This window comes from Podarcis tiliguerta, assembly GCF_965153285.1.
Source record: "Podarcis tiliguerta genome assembly, chromosome: 11".
Classification (NCBI taxonomy): domain Eukaryota; kingdom Metazoa; phylum Chordata; class Lepidosauria; order Squamata; family Lacertidae; genus Podarcis; species Podarcis tiliguerta.
Window position 1 is genome coordinate 3975532 of NC_139544.1, and position 13253 is coordinate 3988784.

General features: G+C 39.4%; 1 protein-coding gene across 3 annotated transcripts in view; it reads right to left on the reverse strand.

Moving 5' to 3' along the window:
• Positions 1-571: 571 nt before the first annotated feature.
• LOC310659731 (guanine nucleotide-binding protein G(q) subunit alpha) overlaps positions 572-13253 on the reverse strand; it is a 92243-nt gene continuing 79561 nt past the window's right edge. For all 3 annotated transcript variants that reach the window (XM_083403517.1, XM_083403515.1, XM_083403516.1), the window contains exons 6-7: positions 6410-6563; positions 572-5757 (exon numbers count right to left, since the gene is read on the reverse strand). In XM_083403517.1, coding sequence (XP_083259643.1) covers positions 5567-5757; positions 6410-6563 — 345 coding nt within the window. In that variant the 3' untranslated portion in view covers positions 572-5566. The remainder of the gene's footprint in view (positions 5758-6409; positions 6564-13253) is intronic.

Below are 13253 nucleotides of genomic sequence, written 5' to 3' on the forward strand. Positions count from 1 at the left end.
TAATTTGATGGTAGCACTGTGATGGAATCCCAAAGACATGAACTGGCTATATGATTAGGGTTCTTTTCTAGCTAGGGCTGGTCTTTGGTAGGCCATGTTAACATATCAAGTAAAACTGCCCTTGTTCTAGGTGCATTTTGCGAGAGGGAATTTCATTAGCTTGAGCAGTTTCTGAACTCCGGGCGCAGTACTCTGCCTAAGATTTCAGATTAAAACTGCAGAGTGGAAGGAAAGGAGGACCTTTTTTCTGCCCCCCCCCCCCACTTCCAGCTACTCTCTGAAGATTGGAGAAGAGACCAGGGGAAAGACCAGACCATGTGAAAATTGAACATAACATTTTAGCTTCAGTTCATTCATTTTCAGCTTAGCATTCTAGTTATAAAAAAACTGCACCTAGACATTCCATTGTTGTGCCCATAACCTAGGTTTAAGGTGCGATTTAGCTCCTTGCTTTCATATCTCAGTTTCTAACTCTGCACACCATTAGTTAAGGAAAAATACTGTTGTAGTTGGCATGAAAAGCTATATATATATATATATATTTAAAAATTTCAAGAAGAGCAACACATCATTATAATTTATTTGGGTACATTTTATTTTTTTTCATGTGTGTTAACATTTGATTTTCTATCATTTCAGGCTTTTGTGAGAAATGCAAAACCAATGGGAAAAGTCAATCATTAAGTCAAAAGTAATTTGCATCTTACAACCAAAGGCTGGGAGAGCCTAGACGTCACTTAATATGCAACCCTTTCCCTCCCCATGTGATTTTTGTTTGCAAATCATGCAGTCAGTTCCAACCTGATATTCCCACATTTTGTTTTTTAAAAAAAGTCTGCTCCACTTTCAAACTTGGGGTTGGGGAAAAAACTATACTAATGTGATGGCATAACTAAAAACAAACAAACAAAAACAATTCCTATAATCTTGGCAATCAAAGTAGTTTTGAAGAATAAAAAATGAAATGACCTTGTTCATGTATTTATCCTTCATATATCTGGAGAGCGCCAGCCATCTTGTGAGAAAAGCAAGTTTTGCATGTTGGTGTTTTTAAGCTACCCATGAACATCTCATCTATTAATACGTTTTATGTGCTAGGACACAATTCTGTTTCTTCTGCACAAGCCCCATTGAGTTGAATGGGAGCTGCACTTGCTCAGCTCCTATGATCTCTAAAAGGGATTGTGCACAACTTTATAGCTAGAGGACAGCACTCCTAATGAGCTCAAGGGCACACACTTCCAAGCAGCTTCCTTTTGGTCCATTTATGATATGCCATGTTACAATGCTTTGGCAAATATACACATCTTTTTCCTTTTGTTAGCTTTCTTCCAGATCCCTGCTAAGAGGCACTAATGTCTGGGCTCAAAACCTGTAAGGCATAGCAGAAAACAACCAACAGTTTATGAAAGAAAAATACATCTGAGCAGTATAACTTATACGTGGGAAGAGCAGTGTCATTTCAAAAGGAAAAATAGTGGCTGTGAGGAACTGGCACATGGCAATGTTGTAATGGCAATTTAAGGGAAGCTTGCCTCAGCACACCAAAGTCCCCTTCTTTCAACCAACAAGATGATCCAATGCTCTAAGCATTTGCCACAAGTCTTAACTTTTCCTAGAAGATGCTAGTGGAACATCTTTGTAATACAATGAGGAGACATAAGTAAACTTTGATTCCTTGTTATACAAGTTTTAAAACTCCCCCCACCAGACCCATAATAATAATAATAATAAAATACTGTCACCCCAAATAATATTTTAGTCTCCTCCATTCTTTCCTTTCTGTAGCTTATTTATAGAAAAATGTATCAAATTAAATTGGAGCGGTCAATTTATTCCCTGTTAAAGAGATGGAATGTTGTCATGCATTCTCGCATTTAGTGGGAAGAAAAATCCAGGACTGAGCAGAAGCCACCAAAATTAATGCACCACAACCCCCAGTGAAGACCACAAGTGCCTGGTCAACTACCTAAAGATCTGGCAGATCCAACATCTGCTATAGATTTGTCACATAGCAAGTCACTACTTCAAGGTGGCTTCAGATGAGACAGATAAGCACAGCTAGCCCAACGTGTGTCACTTCTGCATCTGGCTGACACAGCTTGTTCATCTTCTCCAAAAAGAGTCTTGCGCAGCAAAGTTTCACAGTCTGACTGAGCTTTTTTGTCTAATTCAGTGCTATTTGGAGATTCAGTTCCCACAAACATCCTACTTTATTTAAATATTTTGAGGAGACCACAGTACAAACTGAAAATAAAATGCTATTATAAATGATAAATAAGTGTGGGAACATACTTTAGCTTGACAGAAATGAATGGCAGTTGCGTAAGCAACAGTTCCTGCTGTATTATATCCGTTGTTTTATATAAAAATTAGGACAGATTTCATAATGTTGTTAGTAAAGACTTAAGTATCATTTCCTTCCCATTCCACCCCATTTTAGTGTCTTTTCACATTCTATGCCTATCATTTATAGTTCTGCAACACAGAATACTTTTTAGAGCTGTATCAGTGGTAATTTTGCTATATATTTAAAGAAAGGCACAACCTTTCAAATGTTACTCAGTTGGGTCTGACAAACTAAATTCTGGAATACGGCATATTTAGGGAAGTAGTAATGTATGCACAATAATTTTATTTGCATAATGAATTGAGGTGGCTGTTAAAACCATCTCATAAGGGCCCCCATCACATACAACCATTTCTGTATCTCAACTTCTCATCATATGTACACAATGATATAGGCACACATGTGCTCACCACACATGGGAGTATATTAGTAGTATATATATGTTTGTCCCTACACTGAAGAGATGTTCATGTAGGAAGACTGGCATGTGTGAAGCAGCACAAGAGTGGAACCAAGCAGTCCTCCCGGCTCAATTTGTTGCATTTGGAGATCTATGAGATCCACACTTGTGAATGGGTTCAATATACACCAAGTTGTCTCATCGCCACACACACAAAATACAAGGCCAAGAAATTAGCAAGTTTGCCAGTCACACGTTTCTGAACAGTCAGAAGTGTGTTGAACTCACACAAAATTGGTACCATACAGATCTCAACTATATGGTGACTGTAGAGCATAACCTGGTGGTTAAAAGAAGAAGAAAGTTTGCAAAGTCAGGGAGGTAAACTAACCTTCTTTTCATTTACCAGAATCAATGCAGCCCAGCAGCACATTTTCTTCTAAGAAAGCTACCTCAAGAGTGAAACCTTCTGAAAACTTGTACAGAAACATCAATGACTTTGTGTGTGCGGGTGTGTTTTCAGTCCACTTCTATTCAGGCTGTGCAAATGATTTGACACAGCGCGATGCTAGTACCGCTCTGCACTATAATAATTATTTTTGTAAATAAAAATAAAAAACCCTAGTCAGAAATAAACTGACAAAAAATTACATTCTTCTCTCTTAAAAAAGTAAATAAAATAACATTATTTAAAATGTGAATTATCTATAAGACATACATTACAATTACATAGATACATATCAATACAGCACATTCAATCTGCCAAAAATTAATGATTACAAAGCCAATATGGATGCTGCCATATATATATATGTTTGTTTTGTGTGTGTGTGTACAATGATTATAGCATTCATAATTGCACTATACCTACAACCATTTTTAAATTACAAGATGTTTCATTATGAGGGAACAAAAGCAGCTCAACTTGTCATTAATTTTAATGGAAAAAGTTAAGTGTGAACGGCATCTCATTAGAAATCATTGAGAAGTATCCACCAAGCACGGGTGCACTCACACTCATGCTCATTGTAAATGGGAATCTTGCACCAGCGCCACTGAAAATAATGCTTGGTAGATTGCAGCCATAGTTAAACTTTGGTACTAAACTATTACACCAGTCTCACTGCCCCTCTGCCACAAATGCTGCTGCTGAGCTACAGTTTCTACTGAAGGGCTGCAACATGGCATTTTAGGGAAAAGTTATTCAATTTCTCATATGCTCTTTCTAACCTTCATACACAATTTTGCAATCTGACAGTAATCTTATTTACACAAAGCCTAAAAATTATCTTTCAATCCATGATGTGAAAGAGATACCCATCAAGCCATACACAGTCTTATCTCTCCACCCTTTATATTGTTAAAAAAAGGTATACTTACAATCCCATACATGTCCACTCAGAATAAATTGCTCTCAATGGGAAATGTGGATAGGACTGCAGCCTTCACCTTCCAATATGTTTTTCCCCCAGTCATTTCACATATAATAACAATTCTAAGGCCAGGCCCTATTTAGAAATCCCCAAATAAACCAATTAAGCAGCCACATCATGGATGCTGTACTTCCAATTTTGTGTTTTTCAGTTAAGAAGAAGAAGAACGAAATACTGTGGAATGCTATGTCACCTAGACAAGAGTAAAACTGACTTTGAATTAGCAGACCATATGTATGTAGCACCAAATAATATTTTCACTCACACTGCAGTGGTTTTTGGCATTGACAAAGGAATGCTTCCCAATACAAACAGGGAACAGAGAAGCTGAACTCTAGCTGCTTAAACATTTGGCTGTCATCTGGAACAGACAGATCCCCAATTAGTTAACTTGACCTTTAAAATCAGTAACTTACACTTCCATTTTTTAAAAAGCCAGATCTGGCAATGTGAAACTTGGTAGACAGTAAGAATAGGCTTGAAATGGTGAGAGAAATCGAGAAGGTCTGATTAATTAAAACAAAAAACACAAAAACTTCCAGGCTACTGTAGTGTCCATGACATCTGTTTGGCATCTGTGATTAGGACGCAATAAAAAAAAAGGGGGGGGGGAGAATAAATTTTGTTATGGCACATGAAAATTAAAAAAGCTATCCTATTTCCTTATTTGCTTTTGCGTCTTAGTTGTTTGTTATTGTGTTCTGCGCAGTTTGCCAAGTTTCCATGAGAAAATTAAAGGTAAATTCTGTAACACTGCTACAATTCATGTTGCCGCTGAACAACACTCCCGGGCCTTCAGTGCAAAGACAGTACCAAGAAGCAGATGTATTTGACATCTCTGCCAAAAATTAAATGAAAAACAAAAGAAAGTTAAGCACATCAATACTTTTGATCCTTCCAAAAACTAGTCGCTGAAAAATCAGAACAACTGATGGCTTAAATTCTAGAGACAGATTTTTGCTGACCATATCACTATAGAGGAAATGAAAGAATGAAACTTGGGTAAAAGGCCACTGTACCTCTTAAGACAAGAGGGGAGAGACACCAACTTGATTTTGCTTCAGAAACAAACAAAGAAAGACCATCCAAGTCCCTATCCTTTGTGAGTGCACGACTGAGAATTTAACACACATCGAGTCACAAGGTTTTGACTAAAAAAATGAGGAAATGTGCTGTGAATGTAGTTCAGCATCTTTTGTTTTTCCTCTGCAAAGTTTAAATAAAATCATAATATTTACTATAAACCCTGTGAACATTCACAGAGTCCAGGCCAGTAATAAATTAGTATTATGCAGATCGTTTTCACAGATAATACAGTCCCTCTTGAATATCTTCCATTGCCCAAAGGGGGAATAAGGGGTGGTAGAGACTTTAGAGGCACAGTTAGACCAAGTTGTACTCCTTCAGGTTCAACTGTAGGATAGTGTCTTTGACAGCAGCAAAGACAAAGCGGATATTCTCCGTGTCTGTGGCACATGTGAAGTGGGAGTAGATAATTTTTTCGCTCTCCGGATTCAGGTCAACAAACATCTTCAAGATGAACTCCCTTGCCGCTTGCGCATCCCGCTGAGGTCCTGTTATAATAAAAACAACACCAACAGATGTTCAAATTAAAAAGTGATAAATGTTGGAAATGTAAATAGACAGTAGGAACATTCTACCGTATGTGGTGGTCTTATAGTGTTATTTAAGACTATTGGGAATTAATCCATAATGAACTGAAAAAAAATGTTTAAAAGATCCTTTCCTAAAAACCCAGAAGCTTATCTTCTAGGTATAATAATGACAGAAATTAACCCCCCCCCCCCCAAAAAAAAAAACACAAGTGAGTCTACTGATGTATGCGACCACAGCTGCACAAATTTTATTTGCACAAAAGTGGAGAACAGATGCGTTTCCAAAAAAAGAGGAGTGGCATCATAAACTGTTGGAATATGCAGAACTAGCGGGTATGACTAACAGAATAAGAAACACAGATTTTAAAAAAGAGGATTGGATGTTATATATAGAATACATGAAAAGTTATTATAATAAGACAATCAACCTAGCAGAATGATGTAATTCAGCAGCATAGGTTATTACATGAGATAAAGAGAAGGAAAGAGAAAAATTTAGAAGAACAAGATGAAAGGATAGGTTGGGAATAGAGAGGAAAGCATGGAAGGAGTGGAAGGAAAGTATATGAAAAGAAGTTTACTTGTCTTAGGAAGCCAGGTTCTCTCTTACCATCATACTCTGGGAAATAGTCAACTAGATGCGAGTACATTATTTTCTCTTCTAGAAGGTCTTTCTTATTTAAGAACAGAATGACTGAAGAGTTCTGAAACCAGGGATATGTGATAATTGTCCTAAACAATGCTTTGCTTTCCTCCATTCGATTCTGAGAGGGAAAATACAGAATTAAATGAGAGAATAACACAATTCATACATACATGTTAACTACAATAAATGTTCCAAGGCATAATCTGTAAATTAAACATATTGTATTAGGTAACATTCTCAAAAAAATGTAGCTCTGATTACATTACTGGACTCAATGAAGTGAAAGAGCCTTTTTGGTGGTAGCACAGTATCTGTGGAACGACCTCCCCTACTGAAGTGCATCTTGCCTAAACTTTTTGTCAGGCTTTCAAAGGGTTAAGATTATGATGCTTTTTTAAAATGTGTGTGTGTGTGTGTGTGTGTGTGTGTGAGAGAGAGAGAGAGAGAGAGAGAGAGAGAGAGAGAGAGAGAGAGAGAGAGAGAGAGATTTTTGTTGTAAATTGGACTTAGACAGTTTTTGGTGAAGAGCTGTATAGAAATATCTTAATAAATCAATTAATTCATAAATAATCAATCAGAAACTGGCTGAAGGCTTGCGTGCTCCCTCTTCCTCTCTTCTTGCACAGGGCTTCATTTTCTTGCTTAGCACTAACAATGGTTTGCTATAATGTCTCACTCAGCCGGCCATGCTGAGTTCCAAAACCAGATCGGAAACCCACTTCCCTTGGTTTGGAGCAGAAGCACCACCTCCCCACTTCCAGCTACTCTCTGAAGACTGGGAAAAGGACCCTCTTAAGAATATTAGGGGACCATGTGAAAATGAACATATTTTAGCCGCAGTTCATTCAGTTTATTAATTTTCAGGTTTGTATTCTTGTTATTAAAAAAGCAAGCCTAGACATTCCTTTGTTGCACCCATGTCCTAGCTTTAAGGTTCCATTTAGCTCCTAGTTTTCGTATCTCAGTTTTTAACACCGCTAGAAAGTAGATAGGCTTTTCTCTTTGTAAATTATGCCAAGCAACAAGCTGTGAAAATAACTTAAAGAGTCAACATTCCTGCTTAAAGCAGATCTCCCATTAACCCCAAGATCTCAAGCCTACATTACCATAAAAGACAAAACAATATCCACAGATGACATGTACAATACTGTATAAACACACACTGTACAAACATTTAATAACTACAAAAATATGCCATGTGAGTAAAGTACGTGAGGTTCTCGGTGCCTCAGCATATAATTTATCAATACAGTGAATTTGCTGAGCCTGGCTCACTGATCTTATTTCTCTCTGCCCCCCCCCCCCCGCTGGGATCCTGCAGGTTCCCAAACCAAAGAAATGTTCAATACAACAGAGGTGCGTGATCTGGCCCTATGTAGAGAAAGTATGAGCTCTTCTCCTGAATATTTTAAGCATAATTCCTGACACTAGCCAGTGGAGACTACTAATTCTAGGGATGCCAAACTTAAGCAGATGTGAGATAAGTTGTCTTGATTCAACCAGAACAATGAAAATAAAGAAACTGTCTTAAGATGTAAATGAAATATTATCTTGACTACAAACTATTGTATACACACTATGCATGCCAAAGAACATTGAATTGTTCATCAGAGTAAACATTATACTTATTCTTCCATTTACATATATACTGCCACATGCATAAGGAAATCATAGTATTTAAACTGTTTCACTTTTACTCAGATGTTGCAGAACGAAACTGGATTTAAAACATTGGCAACTTGAGAAGTAAATCTTGTATCAGAAACCATCAATTTCTGTATGCATGGTTGTAACACAAAAACGGTTTCTGAAGCCTGGAATACTGACAGGTGGCTTTAAGTGAGGAGGGAAGGATCTTAAAATCTTACCAACTTCTAGGGGGGCTCAAAAGATAACACTGAAAGCAGCTGTGGAAAAAATGTTTGGTGTAGAAACAGATTTATTTCTTGTATCCAATTAAAAATTTTAACAGCTAAAAGAAACGAAGCAGACTCAGGCAGGGAGCCGACCAATAAAGAGGATGTCAATGCAAATCCAGAAAATCCACAGCAAAAATTATGAACAGCTGGCTGATGATCATGCAAAAAATGTGGAATGAGCACCCAAACCTGTCAACACCCAGTCATCATTTTCATGCTTAGTCAACTGAATAAAGAAAAAGTCAGCCTGTTTTAAGTTGGGCTTATCTACGCTGAATGAAATTTAGCTTGCCGTATTTAAATCAGAGGTTTTGTTCATTAGCTTCATCAGTAATGAGTTTACTAAAAAATAACAATTAAAAAACCGCACCAGATTCACACATTCAGGTGTGTCATCAGTATCAAACAACTGAAATGCTTCTGGTGTTGTACTTGGGGTGGGGTGGAATGATCTGAAAGCTCTGGTTTTATACATGCAAATTACAGCTGGATTTTATAGTCGCCATGGGAGAGGTTCACACTGGCTGGCAGCCCCCCAGAAGCATGTGGCACTGCAGGCAGACTGCTCTCCTGGCTATCTATGTGCGCCTGAACGTTCCTTTTGTCTGAAGGAGTAGAAAAACAGAGCAGGGCACACTGAAATTGCAGAGGCCTTAGAAGAAATTCCAACCTAGGACCTTATGGAATTTTCAAGAAGTGCAGACACGCAGGAAGGCTACAGAGTGTAGACCAATGTTTCCCAACCGGGGGCCCCAGGTGAAAATTGCATGAATGGGGGGCCATGGCACAAGACTCAGAGGCCACAGAGGGAAGTGAAGAAAACAGAGAAGAGACCAAGAAAAGAAAAAAAGGAAAGGAAACGGAAAAAAGAGAAGTGAAGAAAGCATAAAACAGAGAATTAAACAGAGAAGTGATGGTGCTTCCCCATGGAGGGAGTGCCATCTGCACTCTGCACCAACTTGCTGCCACTTCCTTCTCCCTCCCACTTCCACACTCCAATCCTGCCTGCACCAACCTGCCCACATCTCGTTTGTCACAGGCAAGGTGTGTGACTGCAGCAGCATTAGTGTGGGGGACGCTGTTTCTTTGTGCAAGTATTACTGTGAAAGGAAGTATGTTACTGCATGCAAGAGGTACGCAGCCTAACCTGGAATCACCTTAACATACTGGACAGAGGGGACAGCAATAGAACCAGATATAAAAAAAGCTTGTTTCTGGTCATCAAGCACAAGGGTCACATTGATGGAGAAATACTTAAAGTATAAATTTTGTATTTTGTATAAATTATAAAAAATATAAATAAAACATGTTCTATTTACAAACAAAACCTTTACCTAAATAGCTACCTTTTTATCAGTAGGAACGTGGGGGGGGGGGGCACTGGAAGGAAACAAGGTCGGAAGAGGGCCATGGTTGGAAAAAGGTTGAGAAACACTGGTGAGATTATTTGTAGAAAGAAAGAAAAAAGGAAAACTCACAAATAGCTTCTGGGTGCCTTGAAAGAAAAGAAAGCACAACCATATCTGTTGCATCCTAAAGTTTCAATGCAACTAGCACCCAGCACTTAAGCCATGAGACTATCACAGAATTATTTGTCCCCTTGGATAATTTCTGAATGCGTTTTCTTTTTTCGTTAACTGATGAGAGACTGATAAATCTTTTGATACACTAAACTGAATGGAGGTTAATCCAGATACTTATACTATAATCCAGAGGATTATAGCACCATCTAGTGTTCAAGTAGCATAAATTAAACGCCACCCTTATTTTTAGCCAACTCCTTGCTTTTTCTTGTAAGGCAGTCGTTAAGTCAACAGGTTTACCACACCTATCAGCCAATCACCCATTCCCACCACCCTTCTGAGCAATACCCCTCCCCACCCTCTCACTATATATAAGGGTCTGGTGACTTCTGTTTCAGTGTATCTGAAGAGGTGTGCATGCACATGAGAGCTCATACCAATAACTAACTTAGTCGGTCTCTAAGGTGCTACTGGAAAGATTTTTTTTATTTTTTGTTTTGTTTTGTTTCGGCCACCTTTATTTATAATCCACTAGGTGGATACCTGCTAATCTGGTATCTGTTGCATACCAAAACTTCTCTCAATACTGAAAGAAGAATTTGGGTTGGTTTGGGACCCATTTAGACAGACATTTACACATCAACATTTTCATACTACTGTTTTAACTTTAGCTTGTCACATTCATCACAACATAATGGTGTAAGCAAACTCATTTAAACCCAAAGTACACTACTCATTAGCTATAATATTTCGTTACAACTAATATCTGTCATGTGTGTATGTATCCTATATTATCCTAAAGGATAAACTGAATCCTTGAAGAAATAAAAAGAATTAAACTACTTTGTACGGTAGGCATTCACATGAATTCAGTTATTCAAACAGGTAAATTGCTCCTTGTACCTTGCATAAATATGTGAAATCTGAAATTTATGAATGAAAATGTCAAATTTTATTTGTGAGTGCACGCATACACACACACAATTCTGCCCCCCACAAACATGCAAACCACACAATAGTAGCATACATTTCTCAGTACACTCCAATATTTCAGTTATCTTGCCTTTTCTGATCAGGATAATTTTGGATTTGAATAAGCTTTAAATCACTCAGTGTAAAATGTCTGAATCCTTTATGCTTCTCTCTATTGAGAGGAATAATATTCTACAAAATGATGTGATTTTAGCTATTCCAAGTACCAGTGAAATTAATGAACTGAACACACCTGGTATTCTGTCACCTAAGAATCATTCAATTGTTCACAGTATGCCAAACATAAGCCAGTAAAAGCTTGCTACTTTCATTCTTTGGCATTAAGCATTTTCACTGTACATCTATATTGAACAAAAGTATGTCCCATTAAGATTTGTGGACCTTACAACTAAGTTAATAGAGAACTGAATATTTCACCAAGAGTCATAGAGCAAAGAAAATTTTGAAGTGCATTATCAGGTTACGGGCAACAAGCAACCTGAGTACTAACAGTCTTGAGCCAGGAGGTCTTCCATTATTAACAACTTTGAGATCCAAAGGACCAGGTGCACAGCCTGGGGGTCGTTTTAGACTCACAGCTGTCCATGGAGGCACAGATTGATTCTGTGTAGAGTGAAGCTGTCTACAAGGTACACCAGCTGAAACCCTACCTGCTTGTACACTGTCCCTCTCACCAGAGTAGAGTGGTGCATGCTCTGGTTACCTCCCACTTAGATTACTTCAATGGGATCTATGTGGGGCTACCTTTCAAGGTGACTCGGAAACTACAACTAATCCAGAATGCAGCAACTAGACTGGTGATTGGGAGTGGCCACTGGGACCATATGACACTGGTCCTAAAGGATCAACATTGGCTCCTGGTACATTTCTGAGCACAATTCAAAGTGTTGGTACTGACCTTTCAAACCCTAAACAACCCAAGCCCTGAAGAAGCGTCTCCACCCTCATCATTCAGCCTGGACACTGAGGTCTAGTTCCAAGGGCCTTCTGACAGGTTCTCTCAATGTGAAAAGTGAAGTTACAGCGAATCAGGCAGACGGCCTTCTTGGGCTGGGTGATACCAGCTTTGCAACATCATGGTGTATCGTCAGCCAAACATCACGGTCTGGTGATATACTGTGATACTGAAAAAACAAGCTGCATTGGCCTCAGCCAGCAAGGTGCCAGGTGAAACTGCCTCAGCTCTCACTGCGGGGAGAGTTTCACCTCAGTGCCTCACAGACAGGGACAAAGCAGCTTGTTTGCACAGCTCAACTGGGGCATGGGAGAGCTCCCGATCCCCAGCGGAGCCAGCCCTGGTGCTCCTCCCGCTCACGTGCAAGCCTGGCTGGGGGCTCCTTTAACTGCTTGGCGTGCTCCCCTCAGCTGAGCAGTTTCACAGAGCCCCAACCTTGCCGCTGGCTTACGGGAACCAGTGCTGGGCTGAGGTATCCTTTAACTCTGGGTTTCCCAAACTTGGGTCTCCAGCTGTTTGGGGACTACAACTCCCACCATCCCTTGCTAGCAGGACCAGCGGTCAGGGATGATGGCAACTGTTGTCCAAAAACAGCTAGAGACCCAAGTTTGGGAACCTCTGCTTTGACTGCTCGGCTGAGGGGAGTGGCAACCATTAACCCCACAGCCAAGCAGTTTAAAGACGCAGAGGGAGGAACAAGATGTCTCGTCGCCTCAGCGATGCAGCTTGTTTCTCCCTCTGTGCCGTATGAGGGCAGAGTGGGGTGGCAGTTTCACTCAACGGTGTATCGCTGGTGAAACTGCTGCCACTCCTGAGTCCCTCTGCTAGCAGCACTAGAGGAAGTCAAGAAGTCAAGATATACCGCTGAGAGAAGCCGATGTTGTGGTCTGCTCCTCATACCAGTCCTGGGTGATATATTGGTATATCACCCAGGCCTACTCGGTAGAGGCACTCACCCTGTGGAATACTCTCCCATGAGATGTCAAACAGATTAACAACTGTATGACTTTTAGAAGACATCTGATGGCAGCCCTGCATAGGTAAGCTTTTAATGTTTGATGTTTTATTGTGTTTTTCATATTTTGATGGAATCCACCCAGAGTAGATTGTTGTTGTTAGGTAACAGATTCTTGTATTGCTGTTACTTTGCATGAACGTATATATGTATTTGAAGTTGTATTATACAGAAAAAGGCCCACTGGTCCATTTGCCCAGCACAACAAGCAACAGCTTTCACGATCTCAAACACATGTTCTTCCTAGCATACAAAATAAATAAAGCCAGACAAAACAGGTATGAAATCATCCTTTTTTCTTTGGCCACTAAGGACTCTCAACTTATTAGTTATTGCCCTGTTGGAAAACTATCCCATTATGAAAAGGAGATTTCCCCCCACATTGCTAGTCAAGTTATGTCAC